Raw genomic sequence first — 23,790 nt, forward strand, 5'->3', positions numbered from 1 at the left:
CTCAATTTAATATCCAAACTTAAATAATAATACAAAAAATAAGATAAACATTTCCGTGCAAATCCAAACTCTGGCGGTTGCGCAATTGTCAGTTGTAGCAATCGCTCGATTCTGTAGCGCATTTACTTTGCATAGTTTCTCGCATTTCATTGACTGACGTGGAAGGTGGGATGGATCCAATTCTTTCAGTGGGAGGATTCGAGATCAGCGTCGGAAGGGCTGTTGAACGCCAAAGGGAAAGAGGCTATAAAATATACTTCCTCAGAACTTTGAACAAGGTGGTGGTTGCTTTTCGACTTGCCAAAACGGTTTGAAATGGCGACTAAGGTGGGTCAGTTTTTGGCGAGTGCGTATTTTTGTGTGATCTATGATTGTTTCAAATAGCCTATGAGGCCTTAATAAGTGTTGTCAGCAGTTGATTTAAGAGTGATTTCAGGAATCATTGTACTTAACGTTCTGGTGTAGGCTAAGTAAACTAGACTACCCAACTCTACATGTTCGGCAATTATCCTGGCTGTAGTTGCTCCCACTGCAGTGTCATGTAGCTGAACTTAAAATTTGGAATAGGCTATGCGCAATATTTCGTATAAGATGACTGAGAGAAAATTGTTCATGTCGCCATTGTTGAATATGACAACTCGTGAAAGTTATTTCTATTGTCTAATTGTTCAACATCTTGATGTGTATAGCCCAAGCATTTTGCAATGTCTGTGGCCGTCAGTGCGCATAAATGGAAAGCACGGGGAATCAATCAAATCCCTGCAGGCAAGAGCTTAAAGTGGGAACCTTAGCTACTGGTGGCTTCTCATGAAAATATATACGGTGACTATAGAGAGAGATAGTGTCTGAATAGACTAAAATAAGATACATTTCGACCCAGTCGTAGCCTACATACACCATTCACGCCGATAATGTAGCCTAATTGATGGTAAATATCAATTTAAATAAAAGCCAAATAAAAATAAATGATAATCCTCCCTTGTCTGGTTTGAATAAGGGAAGAAAATGACAGGCCAAACTGTTTTCTCAGTAACACCTTAAAAGTAAATACTGCACAGCAGTGTGTAAACAGTGCATGACACAGGTGTGGCGACTTCAAATAAGTCCCTGTTGTTTTTACGTTACTGAAGTAGTATTAGTATGCCTAAGATAATTTTCAGTATGAGTAGGTTCTAAGTGCTTTATAAAAGCTTTACCATTCTGATGATTTACTAAAAATCAAAATGATCTTCCTCTTCAGTACTCAGACTTGGAACAGGCCCTCTACACACTGGTCAGGAAGTTTCATGATGCCTCAGCTGATAACAGCCCCACCCTAAAAGTGGAAGAGTTTCAGGGCCTTTTGAGCAACCAGTTGCCAAACGTGGTCAAGGTAAGCACTGTCTCAAACCTGGATTTATTTTGCCATGGTCTGTAGACCATATCATGTTTTTTTGTAATTTGTACAGTTGATTTTGATTTGTACAATGATGTGTATTTTGGTTTAGAACAATGCAAATATTGCAATATCCAACATCTGGCCTTACATTGGTCTATATTGGTCTTGGTATCTATTTTTTCATAAGAATGGTAAACAACTAGCTACTTCAGTAAGAATGGTTGTGTACATTCATTTACCAGGCAGAAACTAATAAAATTGGTAAATTGTAAAAGATTGAGATTGTGAAAAAGCTATGAATATCTACCTAGAAGAATCCAACTATAAACGTCCAAAACGTAACACCGTCCATTCAGAAAAATAATAGCATTCTTGAGATATGTAGTAAACACTTAGCGGGAATTCTTCTCTGTCAGCCATGGTAAACATGAGTGTATAATTTCATCATCCCAGACCACAGGTGAGGGCGAGGGCATGAGCACGATTCTACAAGAGATGGGTGTGGAGGATGGAGGCGGAGTCAAGTTTTCAGACTTTTGGAAACTGATTGACAAGGTGGCAACCAGTCAGCTCGGCCTCCTTAGCCAAGAGAAAACGACCAAATGTATGAAGTGTGTGCTGCTCTGAGCCTGGAAGACATTTGTAAGAATCGCTGAAAACCGATCAGCCCTGTGTTTTGTTTAACCTGCCAGGCCAGGTGAGGTGTTTTTACTTTGACACACTAGACCTGGCCACTAATTTCCCTCCTATCGATTCCACACTGCCATTCTTTACTCAGTTTCATCAAAGTCAAAGTCTGCTTTATTGTCAATTTCTTCACATGTCAAGACATACAAAGAGATCGAAATTACGTTTCCCACTATCCCACGGTGGAGACAAGACATTTTACCAATTAGGTCCACAGACAAAAACATAACATTCAATTAAACAATATAAAAAGTAAATAAGAAGGCACATACCTTTGACATTTTTCACCACTATTCTCATAAAAAGGGACTCTGCATCTTGTTTTCCGACATCCCTTGATGGCCTGACAGAACACTTTAATGAGTTTGCACAGGTTATGTCATCCTTTTATATCTGGTGCTACAGTTAACATATTTGTGTTTTTACTCTGAAATTTTTGAAGAGGATGTATTAACAACATTACTATGATGATAATAATTGTGTACAACATGTATATGAGTGTGTAGGATATAGCCATCTGTGTGATTTTGTCATTTTAATAAAACCATTAATTTTATTTAATTACAATTTGGAATGGTTTATGATCTATGACTACAAGTGTGAAATACCACTAAGATGCAATGACTGAACACTCAAGCCACTTGATGAGGTGGCCTGGGATGCATTTGACCAGACCACTTATCTTTTGTAGAGTATGCTAATGCATCATCAAGAATGATACTGTACTGCTAGTGGAAGTGATGTCGCCCATGCATGATCCATTTTAAAATAAAGCCCTCATATTATTTTAAGGGCTTTAATGCATTATCAAAATCACAGATGAATAGATCCAAGCTATTATTATATTTGTTTTTGAGAATTAAGATCTAGGGCTGCAGTCCCAGAAGCCCAGATACCATGGGCCTTACAATGCCCATGTATAAATGTATAAACACATTAAAAAATAACAATGGTACAATGTACCAAATACAATGGCATTCTTGAATGTTTTTTCTTCAGACACAAGGATTTCATTATAAGTGCAATTACAATAAATTTTATATTTTGTGCAATAAAAACCTATAACATGCCGATAAATAGCAATGAGAAGTGCTTTTTAATGTGTGTACTGAGTGTTGAACAGTCTTAAAGCATCGGGATAGAAACCATCCCTCTATTTATTTAAGATGGCACCTTTGTTTCCCATCAGAAAGGGACGTGTAAAAAACATCAAGTTTATCCCATTGCAAGGACACATACTGTAGGTGGTGCCATTTCAGATTTTCTCCACTAGAGGGACCTAATTCACTATGAACCTTCCCCACATTCCCACATGCAGGGACACACTTTACAGTACAGTTCACATTTTATCCACTGGGGGACTCTTACATCAGAAGTGGCAGAGCAGTCTGTATATTCGAATGGCCCTGAGAGAAGCTCCTAATTTGGCACTTCATCTGACTGAGCAGTGAGCACATCATGCTTTCTCACTTGTATGAGTACCCCACACAGCATCACATCTCATCCCCTCCTCTGGAAAAAGCATCCTTTGGAGGGGACGCATAGAGGGCACCACATAACTGAACCATTTTCTGTAGGGCACCTTAAAGGGCACTGAAACAGTTTTTCAGCTTGTGTCACCTTCTCAAAACACCCGTGTCTGAACAAAAGCACTCTGGCCAAAATGACTTGCAAAAGGCTGTTACTCTCTCAAAACACATAAAACAGGCAGCAAAAGCAAATCTTGCCTTCAAACAACACATCCTGTCGTCAAATCACTGTGTGACTTCAATCAATCATTACACACTGGACAACAAAATGCAAAATATAGTTCTCAGAATTAGCATTTTTGCTATGTTTGTTCCATTTCTTTCTCGTCTTTCTCGTCTTTCATGGCAGGAGAATCTTGGCCATGGCCTGGCCGCTAAGACAATAGAGAGCAACAAGTAGATGTAAATGTAACAGATGTAAATTGACTGCAAAAGGCATTCTTTAGGAAAGCAAAAGGTTTAGCTAAAAGGCTGGTCCTTACAACTGTTTTGCAAAAGGGTGTGAGAAATGTGTGAACCCATGAAAAGGTGTGAACTTCTGCTGTGCAAAGTGTTCATGAAGACCAAGTGGATCATGAAGCAGGTCAAAGCATTCGGGAAAAACTGTAATTAATTTAGGGGACAGGGGACCTCGTGGGCATTTAATGTAACTCTTCCTAGTGGTCAGTAGGGGCTTCCAGTAATTCTGACCTCTCTAAAGGACACTGTCACAAGTGTTTACCATCCAGATGACACTTCTGCAAGTGTTTAAGTGTCTACCACCCCAGAGAGCACTTCCGCTAGTTTTTACCACTGTCAGCGATTTTTGACTTTGATGGTCTGCTCTTCCTGAGTTATGTGTGGCTATAGACTGAGACTCATATTTGCTATTAATCATCAAGGGCCAACACTTCCCCTTAACTGTGAATGCCAGTGCGCAGTAGTAACCCTGGTGTCTAGCACTACATAGGCCTGATGCCCACAGGGACCCAGGTTCCAATTTAGCCTGAGGTCATTACCTGAACCCATTTTCCATTTCATTCCCACTCTCCTCTGTACTGTCCATTAAAGGCTGAAAAGCCAAAAATATAACTTATAACTATTTTTTTAAACGATTTTAACCTGCCCAACTAGATGAGATATTGTTCGTTGGGCACACCTGATCTAAGAAGCCACCAATTCCATCAATCTTCACTCCATTGCACCAATCCCTTGACATTTTCTCCACTTTTCTTCTCTAGGCAAAAATAAAAGTAGCCTTAAAAGAGTTGGTTTGACTTGTAAAGCTTCATTAAGGAGTGTAGGCTACGTCTAACCAAAGAATTCCAAAGGCACACTGCTTTTTATAGTTAAAAAGCCTTTTTAACTACAAAAAGCAGTGTTCCTTTGGAACTCTTTTAAGATGTGAAGTATCCCCTTGATACCAAAGAGCACCTGCTTACGAGACACATATCAGTGACGAAGCTGCTGACCACCAACTTTTTTTGATATTTGAGAAGAAAAATAGCCTGCCATGGGGAATCATTGCCCTTTTAGTAAAAATAAATGAACTATTTTGCGGAGTCATTGTGCAGACCTTCCTTTCTGTAAAACTAGTTTGCCTGGCACCTAACAAGTTTTGGATGTGTGCATGCTTTTATAAAACTAAACTATTTTTATTTAAACACACTTTGTAATTGCTTTTGAAAATGTGTACATTAGTGATGTTTAATGTCATTCTTAGTAAGCTATATTGAATTATAGACTTAGACTATAAGTTTTAAAGAATTTTATTTAACAAATTCTGAGCAATCACAGTCACATATCTTTTTTTTGCTAGACCGGTATTGTTCTTCACTTTCTCAAGCAGAGATGCATTACACATTTGCATTACACATTAAAAGATAGACATTTCAATTAACCCTTAAAGTAGCTCAAACTGCTTTTATTGGCAACTGTATAAAGAACAATCATGTTTTCACATGTGATTACATTTATTATTGTGATTACATTCACATGTGATTACCGATTTATTGTCAAAATAGCTGCACGATAGAAATCACTGATTATCTTATTTACTGGGCCTTGGGATTGATTTTGTCATTTATCTAGTGCTGCAATAAACATCTTAAGATCTTTGAAGTCTCTGGTTCCCCACCATGACAAAACCAAAGATTTAAAATAGGCTGCGGTAGAATCTTTGATAGAACTTCAAAAAAATATTTCAATAATTATTTAATTTTACTAGTATAGAAAGTCTGTCACAAACACATGCACGTTTCACATTAGTCTCATAAAGTAGGCTATGTATCAGATAATGTAGGTTTACACTGAAACAACAAACCTATAACCAGGACTATTCTTGTTTTAAAAACAATGTTTGAGGTTAGTGAAAACGTAACGACAGGTCTGGACATTTCATAGAGAATATTCATTATATGGCCATACTGTACAATCCACTCTGCGTCAAAGGTCTATGTTGAAAACAGACTGAAATCAGAAGTTTGATCCATATCCTAACTCCACATCAGATACCTTGTTGTCGATTCTGCGGAATTGCCACAACCATTGTATGTTGTACAAAAAGGGTCGCAAGTCAAAGCGGTTATCATCAGGGCTGTAGCTCTCAGCATGATATGATGGTGTGACTGTGGTCATTTTGTGTCTATTTACAGAGTACATTCTGAAAAAATGCTTCACTTTAATAGCCACCTGAGAGGGGGAACAAGTCTCTCTCCACAATTCAATCAGCTTGCAAAACATGCTGTAAGGTCCACATCTTGATATCTTTCTGAGCCTCCCTATAACAGACAGCTCTGTGTAGGTCATGCCCATGTCGGCCTCATCGGTCTGTGATACCTGGCCATTCATCAGCGGCTCCAGCTCAGCTGTAGGCGGCGCAGCCAGAATCCTCCTTAGTGCAGAAAGTTGGAAGTGTTCGGTGCAATACTGCAAGAAATTCTTCAGATCCATTTTACTAATACCTCCGATGGGATTGATATCAGCGCTGGAGCAATCATACTTAGTGAAGTAGCCTGACAAACTTTCATCCACGTTGGCAGAGCCTAAAACCAGTAGACCACCAGGTTTGCCATGGGCCCAGAGACTGAGTTGGGCAAAAAGGTAGGCAAGGACCATTCTGACGCGAGCCTGGACATTCTGCAACGCCAAGTTCTCTCGAGTACTTCCCCCATTGGCGCGGAACTGTGGCATTCTTCCAGTCACAATGGAGAATATGCCCAGCAAGCCTTTCACTGCCATGTCAATGTTGATATTCACGTGGTTGCTGCCGATTTGCATTGCGAGCTCTCTAGCTCGACCACGGGTATCTTCAGAGGAGTTCTCACTAGCCATATAACAGGTTGTGAAGAGATGCTTGCACAGCTCTCGAGGGTCTTCTGGTTTGTAAGTGAAATCACCCACCACTCGCTGGACATCCTGCAGCACTTGGATATTGTTGTCCCTCACAGCATTGCACACAAGCACACACATTGAGTAGACAATACAGGCAGTAGAGGAACTATCCACTCCACCACTTAGAGGAAGGAGGAAACCAGCCTGGCCACTTCTCCTCAAATAGTCCCACAACCAACATGCGGGGCCAAGACTGATCTCTTCCTCTGGGCTGTGGAACTGCCATTCAGCAGGCTGGTGTGTGGGAAGGGAGATATCCTTACAGTCTGAAAGGGAAAAGTCTACATTTACCCTATGATATGGTTTGTGATCGTAAACTATGTGTGGGTGACACCGTTCTCCACGATAGCTTCGGACATCCTCCAGATCGAGAGTGGCACACAAAACCTCCACATCATCCAAAGAAAACTGACGTCCCTGGGCAACAATGTCTCCATTGATGGCAATCATACAACATCCATCATAATAAAGCCGGTCCCCATCACACCCCTTCTGATTGGCATACAGGTAAATACCCCCACTCTTACTTGTGGCGGACTTGACTAAATCCACCCTCTGGTTTGCCTTTCGTAACTCATGGTGACTGGCTGAGGAGTTAGTGAAGATTTCAACACCATCTAAACCCATATCTATGTGAGGGCTTTTCGGATCCCACATTTCCGCACACATTTCAGTGCCAACACATGTGTCAACAGTCGAGAGCACACAATCTCCAAATGGAACAGATGCTTGATCAGTGACATCCCGGATCATCCTTGGTAGATAATACTCGTCAACATGCCTGGGCTGAGTCCAAGGAGAAAACCAGCGAAACTCACGGTGGTTGCCATAATTTGCCAGGTTAATTTTTGGACGGATAAGAAGGATCTTCTTGTTTAGAAAAATTACTCTGCAATTGTAACGAACATTGCGATGCATAACGGGCATGCCTACATCACAAATTATATCTTGGGTCACTGGTGATTCAAGAAGTTCCCTAAGCACCTCAAAACAGTGGAGTAGCGTGTCCGACTCATAAAAGTGGTCTGCACAACCATACCCACAAATCTCCAGTTCTGAGCCCAGTCTATATTTCGCTCCATTAGACTTGGCTATTTCGATACTTTTCAATATTCTTGACAAGTTCCCTTCGAAATCTAAGGCCCATTGATTCAGTGAGCACGTTGCTAATGTAACTTTGCGACCCATTTCCTTTCCTCGCCACTTCACTTGAACTTGTCTTTGAACTTTATGCTCTCGCAACTCTTTCAACATCAGTCCAGACACATCACTTCCGACCACAGAAGGTGCGTTGGTTTCTATCCATCCGTGAGGAAACACAACTTTTTGAAGTCGCACTGATTTAAGCTGTGGCACTCTCTCCACATACTACTTGGTTTCATGAAGGACTGTTTTTATTGTAGCATACTTTTGTAGCACGTTTGCGACCTCCTCTTTTAAGACTAGTGGTCCCCATAGGCCACCCTAGAATACAACATAGACGTAACCGCATGAGGTTGCTCAATATTCATGTCAATCAAAGGGATATTTCCGGTCGAAATGGGCGTTTCTTATGTCTATGGTACCGTTTTTCGCATAGGTTATTCGTCCAAAATTTTTGAGGAAGGGACTACCTTTAGTGTACTAACGTTAATCTCAAACTGTTTTTCTTTCAACCATACTATAACAAGGTATTTACGCACCTATATATGTAATAGTATAACAATTGATACAAGTGACTATTTTCTAATGCTAACTGAGGAGTAAGCACCCAGAGAAAGTTATCGCTGGTAACGATAAGTAGCACTAACGTTAGCTAGCTGTAGCACCAGGACAATGCCAATAAATCTGGACTAGTTCTAAATAACATAGGAAATGCAGAGGTAAAGATTTATAATAAATACATTTGACGACGTTGGTCTTATTGGAACTCAGTTCCTGTCTGTTATGATTTCCTCAAGATGCGCAGACAGCCAACAAATCCATTTAATGCTTCGAACATCTAAAATCCAAACCAGAGGCGAGACACGCGCAGCGACTTCCAGCATTAGAAAAGACAGGCTCTGAAAACGCCGTTGAATCTGCAACAAAATCATGTCTGCCGTCAAAATTCAAAAGAAGTTGGACGACATTGATGTGGGTCCGGTGGAACAAGACGTTTCGTCAGCGGCAGAGGGAAAAGCGTCATCTTCGTTGGAAAACTGTTGCGTTTGCGATACGCCACTACACCAAAGTCGGTTACCACAACTCTTTCCATGCTTACACTCTGCTTGCAGGACATGTCTGTCAAAACAGCATGTGGAGGAGAACAACAGAAAATCCATAGGTGGGTACACTGAGTAAACGAATAGGCATGCTATAACTATTCAACATTGATATGGCATGTTAGATGAGAACAAGAGTGATTGCCGCACAGGGTTAACATTTAGGATAACTTGACCTGACGCCGTCTTCCTCTGTCTTTCTCTGAAGAATGTCCCTCCTGCAAGAAGTTATTTGGCATCACGGAAATCACGGAAAATATTCTCTTTATGCAGTCTCTCCCTTCGTCAGAGAGTGATGTCTTTAAGGTGAGTGATGTTCCCCTTCTATTTATTGTCTTTCAGTCACCTTTAATGACTGTAAATCAGGCCCATGCCCTGCACATCTCCCTCTTTGATAATCTAATCCATCTTTCTTGCCCCCTCCTTTTGTGGTGGTTCTTCATAGTGTGGAGGATGTGAGGAGCTTGGAATCAGTGGCTGGTGTAAGGACTGTGGGGAATTCCTATGCTCTGAATGTGTGTCAGCCCATAGCCGAGTCAAACTCACCCGGAGTCACACCATTGTAGCACAGGAGCTATCTGAAGGTGAATATCATAACTTATACCATCTACGTCTAGGTTGAAAAGGGTGTCGTTTAAAAAGTGATATACTACACCTATGAAGTAGATCTGGTAAAAAAAGTTTAATCGCCGTTCCATATCAATGCTTATGAATGGTAACCATAACACTGATAGTAGGACGACGGTTGAGCCTGGAGGCAGGCTTCGCAACAATGGAATCAACTGTAAACAGCTGAAAAAACTAACGATTTTAGCTCATAACATTATCACCCCCCTGGAATGAAAACCTGAAATCTGTAAAACCTAAGAGATGCATTGAAAAAGTAGGCCTATACGTCAGTGTTGCTGTTGTAGTGTGGGCATCTTTTTTGATATGCGGTTCTTTAGAGTGATGTGAGTTTTCCTTATGTTGGACTAATTGGCCACCCCTGGGCTAGGGTTACTCCATATGGCAACCAGCCCTAAGAGGTGCATGTAAAGTCTTTCCATTTTTGTCTGCCACAGGTTCACATCCTACCCAGTACTGTCCAGCTCATAGAGAAGAACCTCTGAAATTCTTTTGTGTGACCTGCAGTCAGCTCACTTGTCGGAACTGCCAGCTGGTCGACCACAGAAATCACAGGTATGATGAAATGATTTATGCAGTTGCATTAAACCTTATAAAGTGTTAGAGTATGTGAATCCCGTACACCGCTGAAAATTAGTTTTTCAAGGGATTAAAGATATTTAAATGTATGCATAGTCCCGAATCTCTTGGAAACAGGTATATGAATCATGTAGTAATCGCCACATTTCCACCACAACATCAACCACACCAGTAGTTCACTGTTTTATGTACGTATTAGTCTGGTGTAGCCAGACTCTAATTCTTATCAAAATATTAGTGTGCTATCGTGTCTTTTGAATTTGAATATGGGGCGTGTTTCAACCGATAGGGGGAAATATGTGTCTGCACCCAATTGGACAGACCTAACCAATCAGAGCAACAAAATATGTATGCAGAAATGCATCCTTCTTCACTGTTTTCTGTTTGTCTTTTAAGCGTGCTCAGGTGACGTGGATATTGTCGCTCCTCTGTCGATTATTGTATAAAGCCTGTCTAGACTATTTGATTGGCCTCTGGTTAGGGCACAGAGACTTCTCAATGGAGTGACTCCAGACCAAATTTCCCAAACTCAAATTTTGTGGTGTGGGGTGTGTAAATTAAAGCTGGCTTCTAGGCAATATGCATATTATGTATCTTTAAAGGTCTAAAATCAGGTTTGTTTGGTGAAGATGGTTTTTATGCCTTAAAGCAAGATGTTGACTCGGTGGACGCATCTGTCTTTTCTCATAATTGAGGGCAAGAATACCAGTTATTTTCTCACTTGTCAGCACTAGGAGGACTGTTCAATTGTTTACATGGTTGCCGTTGAAGAACACTATTAAAAACCATCTCCTTAATTTCAGATGGAGACACCGAGTTGACCGAGTTGATCCAATGTAGCCATATGTATGATCCAATCTTATGTTAATCCAATGTATATATGGCGTTCCTGGGCAGATTTGATTTGCGGGGGGGGGGGATTACTTAGGTACACCATTTGGTGTTCTGTCTGCTTACAAAGCATTAAGCATTCTGTCTCAGTCGTTTCTGTGTCTTAGACAGAGAATATATTTAAAAGAAAAACACCAATATTCTACACCGTTTTCTTCTTGGGGATTAGACAAGATTAAAATCAGACATATTTTACAACATATTGTTGTAGGGTTTTGTAATGTTTAATATAGCAATAGCATACTGTTGACCCAATGTAAAAATGTTTCCTCCATCTGTACTATATTGAAGAGTTGTCACATTCACAGCTATCAGATGATCACTGAGGCAGTATCTGCTTTACGTGAAAAGCTTCAGTCACTACAGGGACAAGTGACCAAGCACAAGGAGCAAGTCAAACAGAGTGAATTGGATTTGGATCAGAGGTATTGTATTGTTTCATTTTAAACAAAATATGGCTCATATAAGTCTGTCATGGACACCTTGTACTATACCAACCATAGTTGATGAATAGGATTAATAAAGTATCTATCTATCTGTCTTTCTATCGATCAATCCATCCATCCATCCATCCATCGATTTATTTATTTGTTTTGTGCCATTACTCCTTGATACTTTGGTGATGTAGCTGTTGGTATGAGCATAGCTTAACTCACAAGAGAGTCAGAGCCAATTCATCTCAAGATACATCCTTGATGGTTATGAGTTTGCATGCATAATGACAACATAGTGTACATTCATGTTCTAAAGGCTACATTTGTCCCCTAGACTACGGAATATTGCTGACCTGAAGACTAGCCTCAAGAGAAAACTTTCCCTGGTGGTGTCAAAGATGCATCGAGCCTTGTTAATAAAGGGGCTCGACCTCTTTCAGTCTGCTTCGGTAATTACGCGCTGATACAAATAAAAATTCTTACAGGGAGGCTACACCAGGTCTGCAACTGAAGAGCTCTGACCGCGTAGTGTCTGTTCCGGCAATTCACTTCCACTATAATCAACAGAACTGGCTACACCAGACGTGATAGTGGTGTATAAAAATGACTCGTATGACTATTTTTATGCTACGTGAACGGCACGCTTGAGTTGCGGACCCGGTGTGGCCTCCCTGTTACTGCTATAGGCCCACAAATGCAACACTTCAGGCTATATAATTATCAATATACATGTCTAATAAGAATCTCTAATAGGTCTGTTGAGTCCCAATATTTCTGATTGTTTGTTGTGGTTGATTGTGCTTGTGTGAAGGCAGTGTATGGGAGAGAGGAGAAACAGCTGTTCCAACGAAAGACCTCTCTGAGGAGAATAGAGAAGAGACAGGACTACATTATATCTTTCATTGAAAAAACTCTCAGCATAGAAGGCCATGCTGGAATACTCCTTAAAAACAGAGTGAGTGTAATTTTCTACCAGCCTTGGACTTTTGTGTTGTATGTATCAAAGATTCTAAAGCGCTCCGCTTTAGAATCTTTGGTATATATATATATATATATATATATATATATATATATATATATATATATATTATAAGTTCTAATTTAAATTGTGTCAACATTTCTTCTTCTCTCTACAGATTGAAAGTCAAATAAAGGATTTACTGCTCCAGAGTGTAAATCCACCTAGTTCAATGCTTGAACTGAATGTCCAGGTCAATCAGTCAATCATGACCTCAGTGGAAAATTTTGGTGAGGCTGAATTCATTTAAATCACATTTTGATAAGGTTTTCATGAAATGGTCAGTGAGTTATAATGTGCTGGTTTGCCCCCCTCAGGAGGAATCTCACTCAGACTTGTCCCCTTTGAACGGTACCAGTCCAACCAGTCCGAGTCCCTTCTTCAGACCGTACCAAATCTCCAGAATGTCCCCAAGGACTGTATCATCAACACAGATTCGTCCACCTCCTCGTCCCCTGACTCCTCTACTCAGGAGGCTACTCTTCTCGGTCGATCCCCAGTGGCTTCTCCCTCTCATCACAGTCAGTCTCACAACGCCCCACTTGGAATCCCGCAGTCTGCGGCTTGCTCATCTAACTCTCCCCAGTCGTCTACTTCCTCTCATGGCCAGACTGGGCCCAAGGTCTGCATTGTTAACACCGCAACATCCACCACGTCTCCTGACACCTCTGCCCAGACAGCTCTACACGGTCAATCCCCTACAGTTCCCCACTCTCATCACAGTCAGCCGAAGAGCGCCCCACTTGGTCATTCGGCTCAGTCTACGCTTCAGACTACATCTGCCCCATCTAATGCTCCTCAGTCTCAGTCTGCTTCGTCAAATAGCCTTCAGCTCCCTCGGTCCTCTTTGCCTCATGCTCAACCCGATGTTAACAGACCTGCCCTGCAGCACCATAATGCTGTATTACCATTATATGTGCCCTCTACATCTTTCCAGCAACAGAGTCATCAGAGTCAGACTGCGTTTCTTGTTCTTTCTACACCTGTAATCTCGAATCCTCCCCAGGTCCTGTGCGGTCCCTTCAGTATCGCCAACGTGACAGAAAAATCAGTAAAACCACAGTCTGCACCACAAGTGCAGGTCCACTCTGGCTCAGCTAACTCCTCAGCAAACAGTACTAGGCCATCTCACACGAGTAAGCCTGAACTGACAGCATCACACAGTCCTCTGTCGTCTCACCCAAAATCAGTACAGCAGCCCTCTCCCGCCAGGTACGTTCAACTCATCCGGCCTGCTCCTGCCCAAACTCAGTCCAGCCTTAATGCCCTGTCTGCTTCTACAGACTCAGGAAAAGCCCAGTCAGGACGTGCTGATACTCAGGCCAGCACATTTCAGCCTCCTCCCTCAGCAGTGGTCCAGCAAGTACAGGTTTCTTCTGTAGACCCCCAGCATTCACTGGCTCACCCAACAGTATCTCCATTAGATCAACACAGTACTCAGTCTTCTCTTTTACAGCGGCCACCTCTCACCAAGCATCCTCAAACCATCCGGCCTACTTCTGCAGACACAGGAAAAGCTCAGTCAGGTCATTCCCAGTCTCAGCCCAACACATTTCAGCTTCCTCCTTCAGCATTGGTCCAGCAAGTACAAGTTGTTTCTGTTGATGCTCACAATCCCCAGTCTCACCAAGCAGTATCTTCACTAGATCAACACAATCCTCTGTCGTCTCACCCAAAACCACCACCACAAGCCCCCCTGTCTGCTTCTACAGACTCAGGAAAAGCCCAGTCAGGACGTTCTGAGATTCAGTCCAACACATCTCAGCCACCTCCCTCAGCAATGATCCAGCAAATACAGGTTTCTTCTGTTGATGCCCATTATTCCCAGTCTCCTCCGACAGCATCTCCATTAGATCAACCCAGAACCATGTCTTTTCACCAAAAGCCACTACAACAAGCCTCTCACAGAAAGGCGGCCCTCTCTAACCCTATATTGTACAACATCCTTCAAGTCCATTCTGCTGATACCCAGAATCCCCAATCTTCCAAAACCGCTTCTAATAAATCCTTGAGCCTTCAGGATCCGAGAACAATGAAATTGATTGCAAAGAGAATCGCAATGCTCAAGAAAAAGTCTACCAACAACTTCAAACGGCGTCCACCAAAAGTGTGGAAATTCCATGAATGCCATTCTTCTCCTGGGCCTGATGAGACCAACCAACACTCTCTCAGTGGCAGTAATGCTTCAGTAAGTGCAATAATCTTAAGGGGTTGGTTACCTCTACATATATTAATATGCTTAGTTCTACACTAAAAGAGAACTTCAGGCAACAGGCAAAAAAAGTTTAGTCTATTAGGAATTTATTGTGTAAGGGAATATATTTAATGGTTGATTCTACTGGTTTGCCTCTAACCCATAAACATAGAAGATGGTCTGCCATGCTAGACATACAGAAATCATAATTTTTGATTCAGTAGGAATCACCAGACCGAGATTTGAGAGTGGGGTTGAAAAGGCTTAATTGACTTAGTTACTTAAATTGATGCGTTCAACTCTCACCAAATTGCTTCAGAAGTGCAGCATACCCATCTTTCTTGTAAACAAATCAATCAACCAATCAATTTGAGTCCAGGCCAAAATGTTAAGTAAAAAGTTATGTTTTTAATCTAGATTTAAAAATCTCAACATTGCCTGCTTCCCTTACATTTAGTGGAAGTGTCATAGAAAATCGTCAAATAGGCCAGTTGATCATTTTAAGAATTTTTAATTTAAAGAAAATTTAGCTCACCACTTCAAGAAAAATTCACTGATAAAACTTGTGCTAAAGTAAAGATGAGTCTTCAAGTAGGCAGAATTCAATGCAAAAATGGTTTTATTGATGCTAGCACCAATACCAACAGCAATAAACCCAGAGTGTATCTCGAGAAGGCACTCTCGAACAATAGTCGAACACCAATATTTTTACTTTACACAAGATTTATGTCACTACCCCAAACCCACAGGTGGCTTTATGAAAGGATCATTGATGGTCTTATCTTTGATAGTCAGCACTGTTGCTGCCAAGTGTATCAACTTTTCACCGTAAGTGGGTTACACATCGTTCTCTCGTTTGCTCTTTCTCACTGGCTTTTTTGAGTAGAGCCCGCCTTTGATCACGCCTTATCTTGCACCTGCAAGGCCAACTTCGTTTTTTTTTTCAAACAGGCCTCGCTCAGTCAGCATGAGACACAGAGCGACACAAAGAGACATCGGGATAAAGGGCGATATATAGAATAACTCTGGTAGGATAGCTTCAGTGTGTTATTAATTATAAGTGAAACTTTGTTAATGTTATCAAAAGACTGTTGTTTAAGAAGAAGTCTAAAGTACACCCAAGGCCAGATAAGTGATTGTGATTGGATCCTGGGTTTTTGGTGATTTGGAAATGGGCTCTTGATGTCCTTTAGAAATGTCATGCATTCCTCATGCGCAGAAGGTTTAAAGAGGCTATCAATCAGAATCAGATTGAGATAAGAGTGGACCTAGATTCAAAATTTGAACAGGCACTATTTCCAGGTTCACCCCGTATCTCCACTACACTCCAGCCCAGCCTCCAAAGCCTCTGTCTGCAGCGGAGTTTGTGCTGCATGTAAAATAAACAAATGTTTTCAACATGAAAATGAATCTGTACAGGAACTACCACACTTTTATTTCAGTGCTTAGATGTTTGTCTGATACAGAAACTGTTGTGAATAGTGTTAAATAAACAGTAAACCAATTATGAGAACATTTAGCTGTGAAAGCACAGGCATCCATTAGGATTAAACACCAAATTGATACAACTGACTGGGCACTTCATAAAGATATTCTCAGTAACTTAAATAAAACTATGATAACGAGAAGCTAACTTAGCATCGGAAGCAAGCCAGACCGCAATATCAAAACTCTTAATGTCCTTCAGAAATGCTGTGCTACTGCTACTTTTTAAGTATCATTTTCTTGGTTATTCTACCATCCTTTTTTGTAGAGATCCTGATCCTCCATTCAAGTCATATTTGATTAAAAGTTCACAACAACTCATCTATATAGCACATTTCATAAGGCAATTCAATGTGCTTTACATATAAAGAAACAATGACAAATAATGGTTAAAAGAAAGCAGCGTATTGCTGGAGGGCCTTCATCTGCTATTGTCTTTGCATTGCTATTGTAGCCACCCGCCGGAGTTATTTAGCTCAAGTCTGCCTGAGTAAGAGCTTGTGTGGTGGTGGAAGGGGGCTGCTTGTAGAGTGATTGACACAGTTTAACTTACAGCAACTTCAGCAAAACAGACATGAAAACACTTAATCGATTGTGATCTTTTTCAGGTGTCAAGCCCAACTGGTTTGCCAGACCCTCAGAGTGACACTCAAACTTTGACCATCCAGCAAACCACCAGTAAGACACAGTGCCTAGAGGAGCCATCAGAACAGAGGGATACTCTGCCTCAATTAACCAAGGACGATCACAACATACATACAAACTGGCTTAATGGACTTCCACAAAGCTTCCGAGAAATATTAGGAGTATCACCTCTTGAGAAGGAGGGGCAGGATTCCCCTCAAACAGACATTGTCAAGACCGAAGATCCTCAGACCTTGTCAAGAACAAAGTCTGAAGATTCAGTGCCTGTAAGGAACTGAAATTGTCCATTTCACTTGGCTTCAATTAATTTGTCTAGACCACAGGAATAGTAGATGTCTGACGGTGAAATATTGTTATTCTTATTGACAGGTTGGTGACACCGATTCTGTGACATCTGACAAGGCTGAAAACACAGTTGAAATAAAGAACTCCACACTTCCTGAGAGTAAGTTAATATCAGCGAACCTGTTTGTTATAAAGTGCATTCATATGAAGACTTCCTTTCATATGAAGACTTCCTTATCTAACCATTAGTGTCTTGCTTTTTGTCTATAGGTTTTAAATCTTAATTATTTTTTGTCACTGAGAAGCATATTTTATAGCATATAACCTATTTTTTTTCCAATGATAACTTTGATTTTCATCAACAGAGATGTTAAGATGCCAAGTTGATTTGATTCGACTGGATATAAAGTTGCCGTCTACTGGACTTTCACTTCCTCGGTTCAGAGTTGGCACTGATGGATCTCTTGAAATTATCCCACTGCCAGAGATTGAAGTGGAGGTATGTCTCTCAGTAATATAAGTTCATTTGAATAAGCAAATATTGTAGACTTTTATACATTTCAGTTTGCAAAATTATGTTTTCACCTGGTATGTCTGGGTTGTTAATAATGGCAAGTGATCAGTGTTTCAGTGAGTCGTTTGCTAACTTCCATCGCAACTGTGTTAACCATCATTCATGGATTTGGTGTTTCTAGAAAGGGTAGTTCCAAAGATCAATTGCAAATATGATCAGTTTGTTGGTTGGAACAACAGCTCGAGAGGAGTCGTTGAGGTGTCGTTCATGGATATTTATGGTTGTCAATGTTTTAACTACATTAGTTTGATAAGATTGACCTGATATATGTGTACCTGAACACCCGCTAACTGAGTATCATATCGTTTTAAATGTACATTTATTCATTTTGAGTGCAGGGGTGTAAAGACAGAGATTTCAATGGTGGTTAGACACAACTGCATCCACAACATCCACTCATTCACACCTGTGCATGAGCAGAGGCTGTAGTTAAGAAAACATTGGGACACGACAGAAACATTTTCTTACATTCATTATGAGTTGGTTGTGCTTTCTTAATAACTACTTTCTATGATGCTCTATAGATGAGAATGTGTTGGACTCATTTTTAACCCTCAACTCAAAGCATGATGTCATTTACACACTGTTTTGAATGATTAAACTTGCTATTTTTGTTCAAACAAGCTTACTAGACAGCCAGACTAGCTTCACACAACTTTGTTGCCTCAAAGGGTTTTTTTTTTTTCTTTCTTCTATCCAATCGCAAAGGAACGATACTCAAAGGACTATGGGATATCTGGAGTGAAAAAGATGCACCTGATACATCCTAGAAAATCACTAAAAACGAAGTACAGATATAGGGTGAACGGTTGGTTTTTGGATAGCTTTGTCTGATGTAAAATCCGGCAAATGCCCTCTACCAAGAGTGCATTCTAGGCTTTTGGACATGCCCTATGACGTGAACATCAGGTGGCCTTGTGGGCGGGATTTAGGACAACAGAGGGGCTATGAAAATGGGGAAGGCATGGTTTAATGATTCTGGCAGCATGAAGCCCCAGCCATTATTATCTGTAAGCTTGAATATTGCCTTGTCTTGGCCTGGTTCAATAGTGGATTTGTGGCTACTGACCTGTGGTCTAAAAGTCTTCTTCGGTCCAGAGCATTTTTAGTGCTTTGTGGTGTTAATTTTTCATGTTTTGCATTTAATATGCTTCCTTGCATATACTTCTTTCCATTTACAGTATAAGTCCTTTTACAAAAACTATGTGTTAAATATATAAATATACACTTTTAACATTTCTTCCTCCTTTCATATTTTTCCTTAAATCCACAGTAACTTCTGCGATCTACATTTAAATGTCCATTATTTAAATGTTGACAGCACCTAGTTTACACAATACCCTAACATCATTAATACATGCCAGTTCTGTCATCCAACTGTGATCCAGGAACTCTTCATGGACTCTGAGAGCTCGGAGAGCTCTCCTCTGTCTCTTGACTCTATGGAAAGCATCATCCAATGCCAGGTGTGCAGCGCAAACAGAGCCAGCCTCCAGTGTGTGATATGTGAAAGGAGCTTTCACAGAGACTGCCATGTTCCTCCAATCACCACCCGGGTCTGGTGAGTGGGAGCTCACTCTGCCGTTAGTAGCCATATTTTGTGAAGAACTCAACTTGGGCACAGTAGTTTATAACTTCAGCTAAGCACATAATATTCTAGTTAAATTAGATGCCAGACAGATATGTTTCTCAGTTTCACCTCATTTAAGGTTGAACCTAAACAGCTTCATTTCATAATGGCTTTTGTGAGATATTTTGCTGTGATTGATTGGTGGATTAATTGATTGATTGATCTTGATGAACTGTCATCCTTGTACATGTCTGATTTCAATTATTATTATTATTATTATTATTATTATTATTATTATTATTATTACTAGATGATTTTACTTTTTCTATGCAATGGACCCTCTTGATCGTGATCAGTATCTTTTCTCACCCTAGCAATTACAAATGGAAGTGCTCCATATGTCAGGACCTGTCTGATTCAACAGACCCATTCAGGAAGGATAGACAAAGGAAGTTCTGGCTGAACTCAGTGGATCAGAGGGTAGGAAGAACACATGTGCTTTCATCAGTTGGTCTTTACTGTGAGGTGGGGGATCACACTGGAAATAATGAAACAGCAGCGGTAAACGTAACGCAGTGCTCAGACCATAAGTTCCATCTCGTTCCTATCAGCACTATTCTCTACAGATGTATAGGCAATGCATATCACAGTCACTTGTCTGCCTCAGGGAATTCCCTCACTATTCTAATGGCTGTCGCATCATCTTTTATTAGAGAACCATATATGGAGAGAGCAAGTTGGATGTACAGAAATGTATCTTGTAATAGTTAGAGACTGAAATACTGATGAAGTACCAGTTCTTCCCAAATTGAATACACTGTTTGCAAATCATATACATAATAATTAAAATTTAAGGAATAGTTTAGCATTTTCTCCCACAGCAGCAGAAGAGGCGGCAGGCCTCATTCTGCTAGATTGTGCTTATAGTAACATTAAAAATAGAATGTGTTTACATATGACCACTGGCCATCTGCAGATCCATGTATAGTTATTTTGGAATTCCATAACAATGCCAGCATCTAATTGTAATTGAACTGTATTGCTGTTGCAATACGTGTGTTGTTTTTTCTTTCAGAGATGTGAACACATCTTACTCGCCCTTATGTGCAAGAAGAACAACAGCGTCCTTTATAACTCATGCAAGGTAGGCAACCGTATACAGCACATCTAAGCTCACACATGCACTTCAGCACTACGCATATTGGCTTACTCTGTGAAATAAACAACACTTATTTGTATGCTATTTTCGTTCAAACTGAAGGATCCAGCGTCGTCTATAGACTTTGAGTTCATTCATGAACGGCTGCTGAGGAGACGGACCCCTCCATACCGCACGCCATCTGAGCTGGTTTCAGATGTCTGGGTGTTTCTGGAATCCACTCTGTCCAACGCTGAGGTTTGGGTTCCCTTAAGATTTCTTTTTCAATGTTTTGAGGATGGCAAAACTATACATTGAATGTATTGTGTCCAAGATGTTGCTAGGATGGTATCCAGGATATTGCTAGGGGAAGGTATCCAGGATGTTGCTAGGATGGTATCAGAATCATTAAGTTGGTGAAATTTCACCAGAGAGGGTTGAAGCGGAGCAGAAATCAAGGATTTTTGATTCCACCATGTGATGGGTTTTCCCAGTTCCCATCACAATTATGACTTAAGATTGACTTGTCTACATTAGTACTGGTTAAACCTCAGGAGAAGCCAGATTTGTCAACTGAAAGGACTTGGGGATATTAGGCTCAAGTAACCACCAAACAGTATACTGCACCTGTCTTTAATAAATAAATAAATGGATGGGCCAGTGTAATGGTTAAGGAGTCAAGCTAGGGTGCAGTAGCCAGAAAAGAGTTGCAATGTCATAATGCCCTTATAATATAAATTACATATAGCGGGGGATATAAGTGAACATGTGAAAAAAAAAAATCAATAAGTATACTTCCAGTGAGGCTATTTGGCTATTTTTACCAGATATTAGTATTAACTCTAATAATGTGGAATGTGTGATAATGTGGAATGACACAGGAAAAAGTATTGAACATGCCTTCTTCAAGACATTTCCTGTATGACGAAACTAATCATCCTGGTGGATGGCCAGATTCTCCCAGAAAAAATGTCTACATTCTTCATTCTTTTAACTGTATTAAAAGGGGAACTTGTCAACTATTTCAACGTAATAAACCCGTTTAGAAATCATTTGGATGGTTAAATGACCTGTTCCGGTGAAAATGGTGACTTTCCCCGCTGCCCCTAGCGACCCCAGGCAGAAAACCAACCTTGCAACATTGAGACTACCGTCCCAGAAAAGAGAAGTGAGAAACAAGAAACTCGTTTTAAATCATGTTTCTTACCTTGTAACATCCACATTGTTCTGCCGAACTTATGCTAACTGTTTCGCTAGCTTGTAAACAAATCCATGTGCTCTATCGTTACGTTTTTCCACAGTTTGAAATAGCACAATGCACAATTTCTCCAGCAGAGGGGGAAATATAGCTAATACTGCCAAGTGTCCCTTTAAGTCTGGCAGTGCCATGAGAGGAAAAACAGCCCCACACCATGATGCCTCCACCTCTAAACCTCACTGTTGGTATGGTATTTTTAGGGTGATGTACAGTGCCATTTCTCCTCCAAACATGATGTGTATGACATTCAAAAAGTTACATTTTGCTCTCGTCTGACCAGACTACATCCTCTCAGTATTTCATAGGCTTGTCCAAATATTGTGTGACAAACTTTAAACAAGCTTCGACATGTTTTTCCTCAGTAATGGAGTCATGCGGGCATGGATAGAGGCCATGGCCGTGGAGTGCATTACCTACAATTTTTCTCTGTAACAATTGTACCTGCTTCCTCCAAGTCTTTCTGGAGCTTTCTCTGAGAGGTCCTGGGCTTTTAAGGTACTCTTCTGTCTATCCTTATGACTCCCTTGTCAGAAATCTTGCGTGGAGCTCCTGTGCATGGCAGTTGATGATGCAGTGATGTTCCTTCCACTTGTAGATAATGGCCCCCTTGCTGCTTACTGGAAGATTCTGAAGTTTTGAAATGCATCTGTAACCACTTCCATCGATATGTTTGGCAACAATAAGGTTGCAAAGGTCTTGGGAGAGCTCTTTGCTTTTACCCATCATGAGCTGTTTCTTGGGTGACACCTTGACGAAAAACCTTTTTATAGCCCATCAATAAATGTACTAACCAAGCTTATATTAATTTGCACAGATAGGAGGGATAATTATTCTCTAACTACTTACAGATTCCAGCTTGTTCCTTGCCTTAGTGCACTGCTTTTTCTTAGCTTGTTGAATATTTTTTTCATTTTTTTTGTCATTCCACTTTATTACACATAACTCTACTTATGGACTTTGATGTTTAGATTTTTTATATATATGTGTAGATTACCTGCTTTAATACTAATGTCTGGTGAAAATTCCATGTGAATAGCTTCACTGGAAGTATACTTACTGAATTTTTTTTTGACACATTCAATACTTATTTCCCCCACTGTATGTAAGTTGCTTTGGGGAAAAGCGTCTGCTAAAAAGTATGGTAATTGACAACATGAAAAAGCCATGGCAGTGGGTTATTCAGTGTGCCGAACTCAATTTAATACATGCTAAAAGGGAAACAGTGTGGAGTAAGGGTAATTTTAGAGTCTGCAACTATGAGGTGAAAGACTAATTTTGTCTGACTGATTTTGTCTGACTCCACCTACTTTATGTCCTGATTAGCCAATCCAAATAGTCCAGAAAGACAACATCTTTTTTTTTAATTCCACTTTGAACCAAATTCCATCTCATCCCTGTCCATTTTACAGGAGACTGAGGATGCACTGAGGATGCTGAAGTCCTTTAAGAAGAGGGTCAACCAGGTCTTTGGAAACACTCTCCATCCATCTCTTCTGAAACGATCCAATGTGAATAAGGAACAGAATCTGGGCAAAACGGGAGGACCAATCAAAAAGGAGACGTCAGAAACCGAAGATGACTCCTCAGAGGACTGCACAGAACCTGTTATCAAAAAACGTCACCTGGACTAGAGAGAGACTGAGTCAACATCACTGTTGATCGTTTTTCTCAGCCTGCACGCATGCAAGCTCTATTGTGTTCTCTTTTTATTGATGTTCCTGGAATGGCAAATTGTATATGCCTACTTATTTCGGAGAGAAGTTTAATGACGTCTTCTGTTATATCAAACCGCTATCCTCCTGTTAATAAATGTTCGGAATAGCTTAAGTGCGTGTCTTTTCTGGGTCAGGCGAAAATGGCAATCTGTTTACTTTTTCATTGAC

At 40.6% G+C, this 23,790-nt stretch overlaps 3 protein-coding genes across 4 annotated transcripts; 2 read left to right on the forward strand and 1 right to left on the reverse strand.

Moving 5' to 3' along the window:
- The first annotated feature begins 177 nt into the window (after nucleotides 1–177).
- s100v1 (S100 calcium binding protein V1) lies at nucleotides 178–2,626 on the forward strand. The gene is made up of 3 exons (XM_076280358.1): nucleotides 178–327; nucleotides 1,241–1,372; nucleotides 1,832–2,626. Exons 1-3 carry the CDS (start codon nucleotides 316–318, stop codon nucleotides 2,003–2,005), a joined length of 318 nt encoding a protein of 105 aa, XP_076136473.1. The 5' UTR covers nucleotides 178–315; the 3' UTR covers nucleotides 2,006–2,626.
- Nucleotides 2,627–5,326: 2,700 nt separating this feature from the next.
- Nucleotides 5,327–8,365, reverse strand: nadsyn1 (NAD synthetase 1). The gene has a single exon (XM_076280359.1). The coding sequence runs from the start codon at nucleotides 8,218–8,220 to the stop codon at nucleotides 6,049–6,051; it is 2,172 nt and encodes a 723-aa protein (XP_076136474.1). The 5' UTR covers nucleotides 8,221–8,365; the 3' UTR covers nucleotides 5,327–6,048.
- Nucleotides 8,366–8,550: 185 nt separating this feature from the next.
- trim33l (tripartite motif containing 33, like) lies at nucleotides 8,551–23,734 on the forward strand. 2 transcript variants are annotated; one of them, XM_076280361.1, is made up of 18 exons: nucleotides 8,569–8,636; nucleotides 8,907–9,271; nucleotides 9,418–9,515; nucleotides 9,655–9,793; nucleotides 10,274–10,391; nucleotides 11,615–11,731; nucleotides 12,075–12,189; nucleotides 12,552–12,695; nucleotides 12,877–12,988; nucleotides 13,076–14,946; nucleotides 17,046–17,348; nucleotides 17,452–17,527; nucleotides 17,733–17,866; nucleotides 19,330–19,502; nucleotides 19,886–19,991; nucleotides 20,587–20,655; nucleotides 20,773–20,907; nucleotides 23,317–23,734. In XM_076280361.1, exons 2-18 carry the CDS (start codon nucleotides 9,040–9,042, stop codon nucleotides 23,536–23,538), a joined length of 4,164 nt encoding a protein of 1,387 aa, XP_076136476.1. In that variant the 5' UTR covers nucleotides 8,569–8,636; nucleotides 8,907–9,039; the 3' UTR covers nucleotides 23,539–23,734. The 2 variants fall into 2 exon arrangements, with proteins under 2 accessions (XP_076136475.1, XP_076136476.1); XM_076280360.1 differs by having other exon boundaries at nucleotides 8,551–9,271.
- The last annotated feature ends 56 nt before the right edge of the window (nucleotides 23,735–23,790 follow it).

Source organism: Alosa pseudoharengus, unplaced genomic scaffold, assembly GCF_046254945.1.
Source record: "Alosa pseudoharengus isolate Yale_2024_CS ecotype anadromous, Long Island Sound unplaced genomic scaffold, YU_APseudo_1.1 YU_APseudo_1.1_scf_12, whole genome shotgun sequence".
NCBI lineage: Eukaryota > Metazoa > Chordata > Actinopteri > Clupeiformes > Clupeidae > Alosa > Alosa pseudoharengus.